The following is a 15,619-nucleotide window of genomic DNA, read 5'->3' as shown; positions in this document are numbered from 1 at the left end:
TGCCTAAAGCCCAGATGAGATGGGCAAAGTCATAACACTGTAAGCAAGGAGTTCAGGTATCAATTACTTGAAGACAAGGCCTATCCCTGGCACCAGAAACAAACCAAGAAGAAAAGCCCGAGTGAACCTTTGAAGATGGCACCTCTCCCTTTCTTGCTCTGCCTTAAAGATCTTAATCCAATTACCAAGTGAACTCTAGTGTGGCACCCTCCTCTCAATCATAGGCCAAAACGTAGAGGAGGAAAGAAGCCCAAGTGAGGGGCCTAGGAAGTTATGCCACCCCTCTGGGGCTACAGACGGAATAAGGCAGGGCCTTAATAGAAAAATCCAGCTAGAGTGTGATCAGGTACCATGCTCTCTACATCAGCATGCTCTATTTTGTTCTCTATACATTCGTGCTTCTGTTTGCTCTTTAATATCTAATAAAGGTTTATTTTTATTTATTTCTTTTTAAAGATTTTATTTATTTATTTGACAGACAGAGATCACAGGTAGGCAGAGAGGCAGGCAGAGAGAGAGGGGGAAGCAGGCTCCCTGCTGCGCAGAGAGCCCAATGTGAGGCTTGATCCCAGGACCCTGGGATCATGACCTAAGCCGAAGACAGAGGCTTTAACCCACTGAGCCATCCAGGCACCCCAGTATTTAATAAAGGTTTATAAAGACCTAGGTTGCCTCATCTCTGATAAGATAAACCAAGAAAAGAGGGTTTCTGCCCACACCTGAACAGGATCATTAAAACCTCTTATATATTTTAAACACTTGACATATATAAACTCTTTAATCTTCACCACAAGCTATGAAATAGACTATCACTATCCCCATTTCACAACTGAGAAAACTGTATTACAGAAAGGCTATGTGACTTGCTCGAGGTCCACAGTTAGTAAGTCATGGAGTGGGTATTCAAAATGTGAAAATGAAGGAACTTGCATTATCAGAACTGTAGTTATTCTTTCACAAATGAATCATTTAGGGGATGCCTCAGTGGCCCAGTCAGTTAAGGATCCAAGTCTTGGTTTCAGTCCAGGTCATGATCTCGGGGACCTGGGACAGAGCCCCACGTCAGACTCCACACTCAGCTTAAAGTCTGCCTGAAGATTCTCGCCCTCTGCCCCTCCCCCACTCACTCATGAGCACGCACGAGCATGTGCTCTTTCTCTCAAATAAATCTTTAAAAAAAAAAAGGAAGGAATCATTTGGAGATGTTTGCTATTATTCAGTAACAATCTATGTTTACACAGAGTCATGGATAATGACTCTTCTCCTCCTTTCCCTCCCCTCCCCCTCACCATTACTCCCACAAACTCTCCTAATCATGCTTCTACACATGTGAGGAGCTGGGAGATACTAGACAGCATTTTAATTTAATACACATCCAAGAACCTAGTTGTAACTGCTGCTATCTTAGAGGTGTGTCAAAAAAGCAGTTATCTGTCAGTGGCTAAAATTATAAGACTATTACATTCTAGACCCAGGCAATTTCCTAAAGAAATTGAATAATAGTATTTTTGTGGCTAACTATTCGCAAATTAAGAAGAAATATGTCTAACACTGAGGAAGAAATTGCATGAGGAATTTAGTCACTAATAAGTGTGTCTTAGGAATGATGATTTTGGTGCGCTTTTAGCAACATCCACCTCCGTCTGCATCTCAGCTGATCTCACTTAAGGAGTCTGTGATTTTGCATACTGTGGCAAAGTTATTCTCGCTGTTTCCTGCCGATCTTGTGTAGAGTACATCTTGCTTTTGTTTACTCCTTCTGAATAGGTTCACGTAGCGATGTATAGCAAAAACACGAAACCCCTGCAGCCACACTCACCGGTGATCCAAGTGGTGAATGGAGAAAATCGCTCCAGAATTTAAGCGGGTCTGCTTCAGAGTCACCAGGACGGTAAATTCATGTTTATTTCTCAGCTTCTGGAAAAACTGCTCGGCTGTGGCGCTGGACGCTTTTATACTTCTGGGAGCATCTAAAAAAAAAAAAGGAAAGATACACTAAATAGACTAAAATTTGATTGTACAGAGTACCCTTTCCATGCAACATCTTTCAAAAACACATTATCAAGTAACAACTGGTAAATACTAAGTTCCAGACTCTTTCAACAAGACTTAAATGCTACATAGTTAATAGAACGTGGGACAGTAAACCAATTACTAAACTTTTGTTCCAGGAATCTTTTTTTTTCAAAAATGTCCCCTTTGAGGCAAAGAATCAAAGAAGCCTGTTTGAAGAAGTGTGCTCCCAAGTTTTCTCCTGACATATTTCATCCTGGATACCACAACCCAGTCAGTGTCAACCATGAGCAAAAAGATGTACTTCCTAGAATAGGACCTAAAAGACCATGAGAGAGCCATTTAGCTTTTCTGACACCTCATGACAGAAAACGGGATTTAAATCTATGTGCCACCTTCCACATTGATGTCTTTAGCCAGAAGGCATGCTATAAATAGATTTTTTAAAAGATCATTGAAATTAGTCACTCTCAGCCTTCTGTGCAGTGGATGAAACATTAAGATCAAATTGTCTTACCATATTGTTGAAAGAGATACATAGAACTTCATTCCAATGTCCCTCTCTTCAGACTCCGAGAAAGCCCAGCCAAGGAAGGTAGGCCCTGGAAGAGCAGAAACTTGGACCCTACACTTCTATCTCATTTAGTCTTGCACTCCAACCTCATGACCCAGAGGGTATGGGGGCAATACAGATAGAAATGGATTTAGTGGGTAGAAAAAACCTATCATTCAAGCCATCTGCTAACTGAGCAGAAGGCTCTCCTATTCATAGTATATGCAAAGAGTTGATGGGAGCCAGAAAAAGTTTCCGTTGTTATCATCAAACCATCCTCCTCGTTTCTATGCTTTAGACTAGGTAGACTAAGTAACTATACTCACTTTAGACTAGGCAGTCTAGGTAACTACTAGGTTAAGTAGTTCTCAATGGAAAAACTACCAGCATGTAGAAAGAACAATCCCTCTTTATGCAAAACTGTCCCATATGTTGCAGAACATTTAACCCCCTTGGTCTGGGTCCGGTAAATGCCAGTGACATCTGACTCCAGTCATTATGACAACCCAAAGTTCTCCCACACATTTCCAAGCATTCCCTCAGCAGCAGTGTAGCAGAAATCTTACTGAGAACCACAACCTCAATGAACCAGATTATAGGATTAATCCAAAGTTCCATACCTTTCTAGCCCCACAAATTTATGGAATAAAGATGTATCCATCTGTGATCTGTGTCCATCACTAGGAGTGGACAGACATGGAAAAGTCCTCAAAATACCCATAAAAAAAAAAATACCCATAAAATAGAGGAAGGGATGCATAATCCCAGTACAGTGAAAGAAGTGCTATCATACAGGTAGGAACAAAGTGTGGACAGATCACAGAGGGGAAAAATAGCCAACATCATGTGGAGGGAAGGATCTCAGAAGACAGATGGCATTTGATCAGGAGTCAACCAGTAGAAAAGAGAGAAAAGCATTCCAGTCACAGGAATAGCGTGTGAAAAAGCAGAAAGGTGTAAAAGGGCATGACGAGGCTGAAACAGTGACTAGCAGCCATTGCGGGATGGGCCTGAATAGTAAAGCTGGACTGGATAGGCAGGACCTTGCATGCCAATGTACCTATGATTTCTGTCACCATCATCAATTTACACCCTTGCTAAAAAAACAGACAAAACACAAACAAACAAAAAAACCCCGAATAGTACAAAACAAAAGAAACCCTCTTATTTACCACTGAAAAATGATATTTACCACTGAAAAATGATCCTTCCCCACTCTCAACACAAGACTTCCCTCTACACCAATCAGAGCAACACCAAACCCCGTCCACAGCCACTGATTCAGGAACGAGCCTAATCCAGGGCACTGGATTAGGATATCTTTTCAAAGTTTTAGGAAAAAGTAATTTCTTGTTTCAAAAAAGAAACTTCCTCAGCTCCAATCAATATTCACAGCTCAAAAGCATAACAGTAATCTACACTTTCTGCCATAGTCAACACGATAGTTTCTCCCCAAGTTCCATCAGGGATAAGACTGGCTATGGAGGGGATTCCATACAAATCTTCCCAGTTCCGAAATGTTCCACTTCCTCAAGGACACATACAAAATGTAATTCTGTGAGAATAATTCATCTAGTGTCAACTTTTAATCCACTCCAATTAATACACAAGTAAATCATTCACAAACTTCACCACTTCATCTTAATTTGATAGATAAAAGCAAATTAAAATTAAATTATAAATATTTATTGTGCTTTCCCCCCTTTTCAGGCAGGTAGAGTTTGAGCAGCATCCTTTGTCTTGCTGAACAGGATAATAGATGGGGATGCAAATGAGAGAAGCAGAGAAAGGACTGCACTGAATACAGAAATGAAGATCAGACCCACAGAGAGATCCAAAGATGTGGCCCGGAGAGCTTGAGCTCATCCATGGGGAGAAAAAGACTTTAGAACTGGGCCACAACTGCCTTACAAGTGAAATTTTTGAAAAGAGATGTTTATGGAGGGTTTATAGCATTTTTGTCATTTGGTATGCACAGAAAACCATCACTAATCTCTATATTATTTTCCACTGCTTTTGGAGTCAGATTTTTGGGGAGAATTGAGAGATTGTATTATTTTTGCGAGCTTTCTCTGTTTTGTTTTAGATGAAATGATATATAAAAGATTGAACTTGAGATGAAAGGAAGAAGGATCTAAAAGAGTGGATTACATTTGAGTATCATTAATAAAAATGTAAGGCACCATGGTTGAAAACACAGTGAAGGAATCTAGATAGGTGAAGAAACATTTTTTAAAAAATTGATCAATCTCAATTTTGGAAAAATTTCTCTGATGGCCATACAAAAAGTTATTTGAAGAAAGAAAAAAGCTGAACATAGGGAAAACTCTTGAGAAACTCTCAACTTGGATGATCATAGACTCTTCTGTTAGATTTCACAAATTTTAAACATCACATTTTGACATCCCTAAACTACCTTTCCCAAACCAAATCATCTCTCCAAGCTCTACTCCCAGCCCATTACCTTCCCTATTTTGCCACCTCAGTGAGGGTAGGTGACTTGTAAGAAGGAGTGACCCTCCAATACAAACATGCCAGCAGAAGTCCCATTCAGTTCATACTATAGTGATAGGAGAAATAATATTGGGTTGTTGTTTGGTTTTTTTTCCCCCTATCTCGATTAACCAAATTCTTTACACAGAGATTTACAAACAGACTTGCATGAACTTCCCACCTGTGTTATGGGGAGGGACAATATGGAAGGTAATGGAAGGAAGAAAACCTCATCTGACTTACTGTGGCCTCAAGAGGGTCTCCTCACCTGGCACCTCCAGCCCAATCAAGATTACTTGATTGTGACAGAGAGAGCACTTCTAGGAAGTATAAATCATGACTGCATCATACTTTCAGCTATCAACAGAACACCATCTCTTACCCACCCTCACCTCACCTTAATATTATTTAAATCTATTGTTGCTCTTAAAAACATGCTTTTCATAAATTCATTATGCCTGAGTCCAGGAAGGACTTGATGGGGGCCTGAATTCTGTGAGGAGCATTGGAATCAACAGGAGTGGTAGAATTCCAGAGATTTTTAGAAAATAGAATCTAAAGAATTTGGTCACTAAAAAAAAAACATGCAAAGGCAAAAGAAAGAGAAAACTGAAGCTAATCGAATCTAACGTTTCTAGCTTGAGAGACCAGATGAAAGGAAATGCAGTGGGAGCATGATGGTACCCAGATGGGCTATCAGTTTTAGCAAAGGTCATTCTGATGTGCGATGGGACACACAAGTAGGAGTGTTCTCTGTGGAGGCCGCACCACAGAACTTGACCTCATGAGAGAAATCAAGGTTGGCAATATAGATTTAGAAGTCATCAGAAATCATAGAAATCACAAGAATGAGAGGACGAAAGGATGAACCATGAAAAAACTAAATCTAACACAGAGTAGCAACAATATATATAACCTAATATATACACATATATAATGCTGCACATCTGCTACTTTACAACATGTATCCTTCAAAAATGTATAATGATATATTTTTCCCTTTGAACCCACATTTCATTTTGGTTCTCATAAAGCCTTGGAAACTTGACAAGGGACAACCATTACTACTTCCTTTTTCAATGTGTGAAACTAACCAAGGAATAACCCTGTGATTCACCCAAAGGCACCTGGCATGCCAGAAGTTTGATGGGGATGATAATTTCTGGTCCAGTATTCTCTCCACTAAATCACACTGCCTCCTGAACATGGCATCCTTTATCCAAGCTCAACTGCCACTCACAAACAGAAATGCAAATAAGAGAGCTCCGACATAGAAAATAATCCAGAAAAAAAGTAATTACATAAGACAACATTTTTAGTTCCGTAAGCGACTAGCTTAGTAGTGATTTTAAGAAAGGTCACTTTCCTCATTTGCATTTCTGTTTCTCAATTTGTAAAATTAACATCCCTGCCTTCTATTTTCATCTCAAGGATTATACAGTGTTCAGAGATACTTCTGAGTTCCCACAATTATTACTATAGACCCAATTCTAGTCTCCACCAGAAAATCAAGTCAAAGAAACCCATCATGTGAGAATTAATTTTACTTCATTTTTATCATTTCACCTTTCAGAATTAATAATTTAATACAGATATATATGAAGCAATTTCTCAACAAGGCCTCTTGTTAGGAACCAAACATAGAGAAATAAAGAGTGGTGGTGGCAGAACACACTCTGAACCCAGAAGAATGAGGTTTCAATGCCAGCTATGCAGATTATTAGCTATGCTTGGCATGTAGTAAACACCATGTGTTGGCTATTAGGATTAGGTACTTACCATTATTACTCTTTCAAGCAGTGAGACTGTGGAATTCGCTAAAACTACCCACAGCCATGATACTGTTGTGGCGACTTCTCAGCTTTCTTTCATTCTAAGTATCCCAAACTCAGCCGTAAAATATCAGTTTCCGCATTTGGAAATAGGCATAAAAGTTTTTGGCAATCAAATTATTCTTAGGATAAAATCCTGCCTACCACTCTCCGTTTCTACAGAACTATGAATGATCATTCATTTATGGACAAAAATCAATGTAGACCGAATTTCTTTTCAATGAAAGTCTGACAGAGATCATTTCAAATTGCCTCTTCAGAGAAAAACAGGCTGATAAGAGTGGCCTTTAAACACTGCTATAAAACCCCATAGAAAAACTGAGCAACAGGATGCCTGGATGGTTCAGGGAGTTAAGCATCTGCCTTCAGCTCAGGTCATGATCTCAGGGTTCTAGGATCCAGTCCCACGTGGGGCTCCTTGCTCAGCAGGGTGTCTGCTTCTCCTTCTGCCCCTCTCCCTGCTCATGCTCTCTCTCTCTCACTCTGATTTAAATAAATAAAATCTTCAAAAAAAGGAAAGGAAAAAAATAATCAACACACCCATGCCGGAGCAGGGCTTCTTCTTCTTCTTCTTCTTTTTTTTAAGATTTTATTTATTTATTTGAGAGAGAATGAGTGAGAGAGAGCACGAGAGAGGAGAAGGTCAGAGGGAGAAGCAGACTCCCCAAGGAGCTGGGAGCCCAATGCGAGACTCGATCCTGGAAGTCCGGGATCATGACCTGAGCCGAAGGCAGTCGCCCAACCAACTGAGCCACCCAGGAGCCCAGGAGCAGGGCTTCTTAACTGCAGAATCACTTGAGTTTGAAATAGAACTTTGTTTCTACATTTTCCAATTTTATTGTGTGCAGAGCCTAAAAAAACTCCTTAAAAAACAAAAAAAACAAACTCGTGGCTTTTTCAAGCAGTTATCGATAAGTAATGAAGAAGTTCTGAAGCGATCCCATCAAAACATTCATTTTTAGTCATGAGACTACCAGGATGGAGTGATGGGTTCCCCAGTGAATGTAGTCACAATTTTAGGGATTTAAGCATTATGTTATGTAGCCCCATATACACTGTAGTGAAGGGAAGAAAGGAGAGGGAGGAAGAGACTGGTTTATTTCAAAAATAGACTGGAAATTAATGGAAGCATGTATGTGGTAGCAAACACGAGTGCTCACTGAAAAGGAGAGTCAGGCTGGTGCTTCTTTAAGTATTTTTGGTGTGTTAGTAAAGGAGAAGGGATTTGTCCACCAACGAATAACCAAGAAATTGGGAAGAATTATTTTCTTCTTTCACACTTAAACCACATGACTACGACTGCCATCATGAACCAAATGAGTCTCTGCCACGGACAGGTCTCTACCCCATCTGCACTATATTAAAACCTAAATTGATTTTCCCCCACACAACCAGACGAATACAAATACCATGTGCAAATTCAATTATAAAAACAGTCTAATCTCAGGCCTAAGATGGTTGACTTAGAATGTGCCAAAACTCACCAAATGACTTTTTTTTTTTTTTCAGTCTCTAACAATGAAAGGCTGTTATCTTCTAAATTCAGGTAGAAATATATGAAGTCAGAACTAGTTCCTGTCCATTGCTCTTACTCTCCCTTCAAAATATCCATGCCTTTACAGTGCAAACTTTCAAGGCAAAGTAATAGTTACAATTTTCAAAGCCACTAAAATTTGATTAACACTATATATGTAGTTTGCAAAGTCCTTAAATACGAACAATCTCATTTAAGCCTCAGAGCAACTCTGAATAAATGGGATTATTGCTCTGCAGTAACAGAAATTACAGATGAAGAAAGAGAGGCACAGAGAAGCCCAGACCCTTGCAATCTTTGCCACATGTGGCTCAAAATCAGAGCTCATTTCTATGAATTTACTCTATTAGAAACTTGCTGGTTTGAAACCTCAGGAGCTTCCCCAGTGATATCTGAAACAGGCCCCAGACCCAGAGGGCAAGGAGAGACAAAAGAGGCAGGCCACTCCAGATTGGGAGGGGGCAGGTTTAATAAGCAAGGGAACTTATTTACAAGGCTTGCCTTGGGCAGCCGCAGGACACAGATCTCTCCATCTGCTGGCAAAAATCTCAAATTTATACAGAAGCCTTATTAACTGGATTCACTCAAGTTATACCAATCGACGTGGTCGCCACAATACATTGCTCTCACCAATGCATCCCAGAAAATGACTCCCACCGTGGGAATGGTGGGCAGAGTGAGCATTTCAAGGACTGGGAGGAGGGGAGAAGGCTCTGATTGCTGAGGTCCAGCACAAGGTTCAATCCGAGGTCATGTCCTCTCTGTGACCTCCTCCAACAGAGCTATCAGAAACAATTAGGATATAAACAAATGAACCCACCAAATTCAACCGCAGAGCCAGAATCCCCACCCAAGCCAACGTGTTTCCTATTATTACATGGTAGTACCCTACCAAAGCGATGGTGATACACTCCAGAAAGTAAATAAACCCTGATTCTAACTTAACTTTTATAAAAATATATTCCTAAGAGAAATACACTTTTCTCGATTTTCAGATCAATTTAAGCTTTACAAATCTACAAAACAGTTCAATTACATAATCGTCTCAGCTAGATATTCTAAAGTATTGAGATATGAACTATAAAACCAAAGGCTTTTTTAAAAGACAATTTTCAAGTAATTCTCCTTAAAAAATTATTGGGCAAAACATATGAGTAATCCACAACTTTCCAATGGGGCAACCCACATCTGATGACACCACATCCTCACCCTTTAGCTGTCTATTCGTCCCTCATATTACCAGCTGACCCCAGTACATACTCTTGGAAAGTCAACTTCTCCTTCTATATTTTATTCCCATGAAACCCCAAAACAATCTCAAAAGTTTCTTTCTAATCAACAGCTAATTATAATTTGATTCAATGCATAGTAAGCATATGTATCTTCGTGTATTATTTACAAAATCGTTGGCTTAATGTTGTGAATATCCAACCACATAAAAACATACACACATGAATATATCAGAAATTAAAACATAAGCACCCACACCATTCCAAGAAACAAAAACAAATAATAGGTTCTACTCCTGGATTTAGTGACTAAATGGTTGACATTAAGCAAATCATTTATGACTCATATGTTGGAATTTTCATGAACGAAATAGCACAAAATTTGGTCAAAATGTAGAAGGGCTACAAACAATAAAATGTCTATAATTTTGAGCTTAAAATTACAGTATTAAAATTTTATACATAACAGATATGAGTTATGTAGATCACTCCATTTTGTTTGTTTCGAGTCCAGGCTAACCAGTAAACTTCTGATAGTAATTGGGCTTCCCAGGTACATTACTCTTCAGAGACAGCAGTAGTAATTAACCACTATGAGTATCCTCGTTTAGTTCACTGTTATAATCCTCAATGTAGATTAAAATTAAAATTGGCACTTGAGTTTATAATCAGATTAATGCTTTTGGCTAGTGTGAAGCTTCCCTCAGAAACTCACCAGGGAAGTTACCATCTGTTTTGTTTACCAGCAAAATTAAGAGGCTAAATGAGCTAACAGAGATCTCTTTTTATCATCTCTTCTCCTAACTGGAATACGGCTCAAGACTACAACTAAACAGACAGAGAGATGTTAAGTAAATGAAAGGGATGATGATGAGGACAATGACAATGGCAATGATATTAACCACAACTTCAATATACATTGTATTCCTGGTTGTGTTCCTGATACTGCCTCATTACCAGCAGACAGTAGTCTCAACAATATCATTTGAATGTGTGTAGCAGAATTAAGAATTGGTAATTTACTAGATCTTTATTTAAACCAATCCAAAATGTATTATCAAATTGAACCCAAACTGAATGCATACAATCTGTCAGCTAATATCGAAGCCAATGTCTTAAATGCATAAGTAAAATTAAATTCATGGACTATCATACTTCATGAAACATGCTTTGGCCTTGCATTGAAACCTTCAATAAATGAAACGCATGAATGTCTATTCAAAAAAGGAAGAAAACTCAATTTTTCACTGGTCTTTTTTCACTGTTCTTACCCTTAGCCATACACCAGAAGGTTCAAATGCACTTTCATATACTGACTCCAGTTACTGCTGTATGAGGTATTGCTTAAATTAACAATGTACTCATCTTAACATTAAACTGTATAAATTCATGAATTAGGTCATTTTCCCCTCTTGTAAATCATCCCATATATAGTATATATGTTATATCTTAAATGCACACATAATTTCTCTTTGTAAGGTTTTCATATCAATTAAAAGAGTGATTCTAAGTGCAAAAGAGAAATGCACAGATGCTAACTTTTTAAGTGAAAACTGAATCACAAGTTATTCCTTTATTGTTCTTGAGGTCTGATCAAATATTCATTCAGTCCCTGAGAAGGATAAGAGAGAGAAAAAGAAATATCATATGTATATTTATATATTATTTATTTATTTATATTTATATATATTCATATATATATTTATTCACACACATATAATGAAAAATCTGGCTATCCTTTTATCCATATGTGTGCTTGGCTTGGCTCAGCTTTAGTCAAATTGTGAGTGTAAAAAGAAAAAGAAAACTAACAGGATCAAGGTGAGATCTCTCCTATATATCTCGAACATTTGGTTGATACCCATTAATTAGCAAGAGTAAGGAATAGGGATCTATAATATATAGGTTGACACATTTATAAAAAATGTGAAGGTTATAAATTGTGCAACCCCAGACTGCACAAGCAGGTTCTAACAGAATCTTGGCTGAATAGCCAAAGAGCTAGCATGCAGTGCTCCATCAATTACGCAGGCCTGAAGTGCTGAAATGCACAATCTCATCTTCCACCTAATAGGCCAAGTTGACCTGAGACATCAATTTGGGGAGTTTGTTCTGCTTTTATCCTTCTTTAACTAGAATAATCAAATTATTCTGGAATAACAAGACACCAAAATGTCAGTTATCATGATTAATTACCCTATCCAAATCATGCCACATTTCTTTTTTTATGATTATTATTTTCACTGCAACAAAGAAAACAACATTCATTATAAGGTACCAAAGGACACAGAGCACAGAATATTCAGTTTCTCAATCTAGTTTCTCTAATCCACATGGTTACCCAGGTGGAAGCTACATTCCCTAGTTTCCTTTTTACCTAACGTGGACGGGTGACAAGTTCTGGTCAACAGGATGCAAGTAGAAGTGACATGTGCTAGAATTCAGATTTTAGTATTAGAAAGGAAACTCCTTGCCCTCCACTCTCACTTTCCTGGGTCTGGGGCAGGGATACTGAGGTAGTAAGCCAAGTTCTTCAATGAAGACAGGGCAATGTGGGGCCTTGAATAATGTGGCAGAGCTGCTCATCAGCTCTGGATGGGCCTACCTTGAGACTGTTATGCGAGAGGGAAATAGACATCCATCTTTTTTTTTTTTTTTTTAAGATTTTATTTATTTATTTATTTGACAGACAGAAATCACAAGGAGGCAGAGAGGCAGGCAGGGAGAGAGAGGGGGAAGCAGGCTCTCCACTGAGCAGAGAGCCCGATGCGGGGCTCGATCCCAAGACCCTGAGATCATGACCTGAGCCGAAGGCAGAGGCTTAACCCACTGAGCCACCCAGGCGGCCCCAATAGACATCCATCTTAAGCATTGCATTTGGTACTCCTTATTACAGGAGCTTAGCCTAGTCCCTAAGTAATACATCTCCCTCAAGTTTCCTATGACTCATCTGGAATGGAATGTCATTCTTTAAAACATGGATCAGCAAAATTTTCTGGATAAGTCCAGACTGGATTATATGTCAATCCCTGCCCTTGTTACCCCAGGCCCCATATCTGTCTCCCCTCAGTTTCTGAGCCAGTTATAGTGATACCACAAAATCAAAGAAGGGGCTCAGACTTAAGTATTAACAAAAAAGAGCTCTGAGAATTTGGGCAGCCTCTAAACTTAATCATTTCCCAGCCTACAAAGTTGGACTTTTGCTTCAGTTTCCTAGCCTAGAACTCTTGACTCTGCCCTGCACACCAATCTCATGTTCCGGAGCTTTGTTGGGATCTTGCCAATTCTCTATGCTGTGCCTCAGGAATGGATGAATCTGCTAAAGAGTGTGGGAACACTAGATTTATCAAATGATGACTGCCTGCCTGGCTCTGAAATGTGGGGGCTGCTGGACTTGCCTCATTTATCAGACTGGATACCACCCCAACTCCCAACCCCACCCCATCTTACCACCCTGTTGGACTTTTCCCCACCTCTTTAAGTTTTTCTAAATCCAATTCACTATTTAAATGCTGATACATTTAAAGTAGAGAAAAGTAGAGATAAAGTAGAGATAAAGTAGAGAAGATTCACTTACTGACTAAACTAATTTCTGGATTTCACCTTACTAGAAGCTAGATAATCACCACTGCTGATCATCCATTCTCAGGAGCCTTAAATCTAATCCCATCACAACCTGTACCTCTCCTATTTCAAGGCCTGGATTTCTCCCTAAGAGCCTATTCCAGAGCTAAGGATTGCTTTCTGCTTTCCATTCACTTTCATTAATTCAACAAAGTTATAACTGAGTACTTGCTATGTGCTGAGCATTCAGATATGAAGATCAAAAAATGGGCAGAAGAAATGAACAGACACTTCTCCAATGAAGACATATAAATGGCTAACAGACACATGAAAAAATGTTCATCGTCACTAGCCATCAGGGAGATTCAAATCAAAACCACATTGAGATACCACCTTACACCAGTTAGAATGGCCAAAATTAACAAGACAGTAAACAACATGTGTTGGAGAGGATGTGGAGAAAGGGGAACCCTCTTACACTGTTGGTAGGAATGCAAGTTGGTGCAGCCACTTTGGAAAACAGTGTGGAGATTCCTTAAGAAATTAAAAATGGAGCTTCCCTATGACCCTGCAATTGCACTATTGGGTACTTAACCCAAAGATACAGATGTAGTGAAAAGAAGGGCCATCTGTATCCCAATGTTCATAGCAGCAATGTCCAGTTGCCAAACTGTGGAAAGAACCAAGATGCCCTTCAACGGACGAATGGATAAAGAAGATATGGTCCATACGTAAGGGCCTGCTTAGCCAGAGCAAGCCATTTTGTTGTTTATGCAGTAAACTTAGATTGACCCTGCCCCCGCAGAGGAACTTACTTAGAAACAAGTCTGGGAAACCAGTAAAATATGACTGACCAGCCCCTGATAACAGAGCCCATATACCAGGATGTGTCAGGTCAGGGGGAGGTAACAGAGCCCAGAATACAAGGATGAGACAAGCCAGGTGGAGACATCCAATCGGGAAAGCACCTCCCTAACCACCCAAGAATGTGGGCCCTGCCTTTTGGGCACCTTTTGAGTGCCAATTCTGACCAGAGTGATAGACTAGTTCAAATAGCCACTATAGGGTGAATTGTAATTCAATTGGCCACCTGTGTGTGGCCAGGCTCAACCACAAGGCCTTTGCTCTATAAAAGTTAGTCTGTGAGGCTGGGAGGGGTCGCCTCTTTGCAAGAGACGGCCCTGGCCAGTCAGTTTGATTCTCGATGCTTGATGCGAAATAAAGCTTTGCTTGACCTTCGCTTTGTATCAGTCTTGCTCCTTTGACCATGGATCCAATACATATATACTACGGAGTATTATGCCTCCATCAGAAAGGATGAATACCCAACTTTTGTATCAACATGGACGGGACTGGAAGAGATTATGCTGAGTGAAATAAGTCAAGCAGAGAGAGTCAATTATCATATGGTTTTGCTTATTTGTGAAGCATAAGGAATAACACGGAGGACATAGGGAGATGGAGAGGGGAAGGGAGTTGGGGTAAATTGGAGGGGGAGATGAACCATGAGAGACTGTGGACTCTGAGAAACAAACTGAGGGTTTGGACGGGAAGGGGATGGAAGGTTGGGTGAGCCTGATGGTGGTTATTATGGATGGCACATATTGCATAGAGCACTGTGTATGGTGCATAAACAATGAATTCTGGAACACTTAAAAGAAACTTAAAAAAAAAAAAAGAAGAAGAAAAGAAATGAAGATCAAGAATCATCCCAATTATGAACTGTCTACCTTAATGTGGCAGAGATGTTAGTTGTCCCCCAACAGCAATAATTCTCTTCTTTTTAGTAATAAGACATACCACATTTACCATGGCACATGGTTACCCAGCTAGAAACTACATTCCCTAGTTTCCTTTGTACCTACTAACATCGCCAGGTGACAAGTTCTGGTCAACAGGATGCGAGTAGAAGTGATATGCACTAGAATTCAGATTTAATATTAGAAAGCAAACTCCTTGCCCTCCACTCTCCTTTCCCTGGGTCTGGAGCAGGGATACTAAGGTAGTAAGCCAAGTTCTTCAATGAGGACAAGGGCAATGTGGGGCCTTGAATAATGTGGTGGAGCTGCCCATCAGCCCTGGAACCAGGTTGTCCCATGAAAGGGAAATAGACCTTCTGTGAGCACTTTGAGACAACCCTCTTTGAGCACTGCATTTGGGGCCTCTTTTTTTTACAGGAACTTTGTCTATTCCCTAATAATATATTCCCTAAATAATACATCTCCCCAAGGTTCCTATGACTCATCCAAAATGGGGCATGCATTCTTTAAAACAAGGATCAGCAAAATTTTCTGCATAAGGCCAGACAGCAAATTATTTTAGGCTTTACAAAGCCATGTACATCTCTGTTGCATATTCTTTTAAATTTATTTTTATTTTTTTTACAATCATTTTAAAATGT

At 39.6% G+C, this 15,619-nt stretch overlaps 1 protein-coding gene across 1 annotated transcript in view; it reads right to left on the bottom strand.

The window, feature by feature from the left end:
* The window catches only part of NELL2 (neural EGFL like 2), a 398,788-nt gene that overhangs the window by 276,720 nt on the left and 106,449 nt on the right, over positions 1-15,619 (bottom strand). The window contains exon 5 of the mRNA XM_032876521.1: positions 1,820-1,970. Coding sequence (XP_032732412.1) covers positions 1,820-1,970 — 151 coding nt within the window. The remainder of the gene's footprint in view (positions 1-1,819; positions 1,971-15,619) is intronic.

Source organism: Lontra canadensis, unplaced genomic scaffold, assembly GCF_010015895.1.
Source record: "Lontra canadensis isolate GAN:19392208 unplaced genomic scaffold, GSC_riverotter_1.0 scaffold59, whole genome shotgun sequence".
Classification (NCBI taxonomy): Eukaryota; Metazoa; Chordata; class Mammalia; order Carnivora; family Mustelidae; genus Lontra; species Lontra canadensis.
Note: the sequence above shows the minus strand (reverse complement) of the source record. Positions and strands in the feature narration are given on the sequence as shown.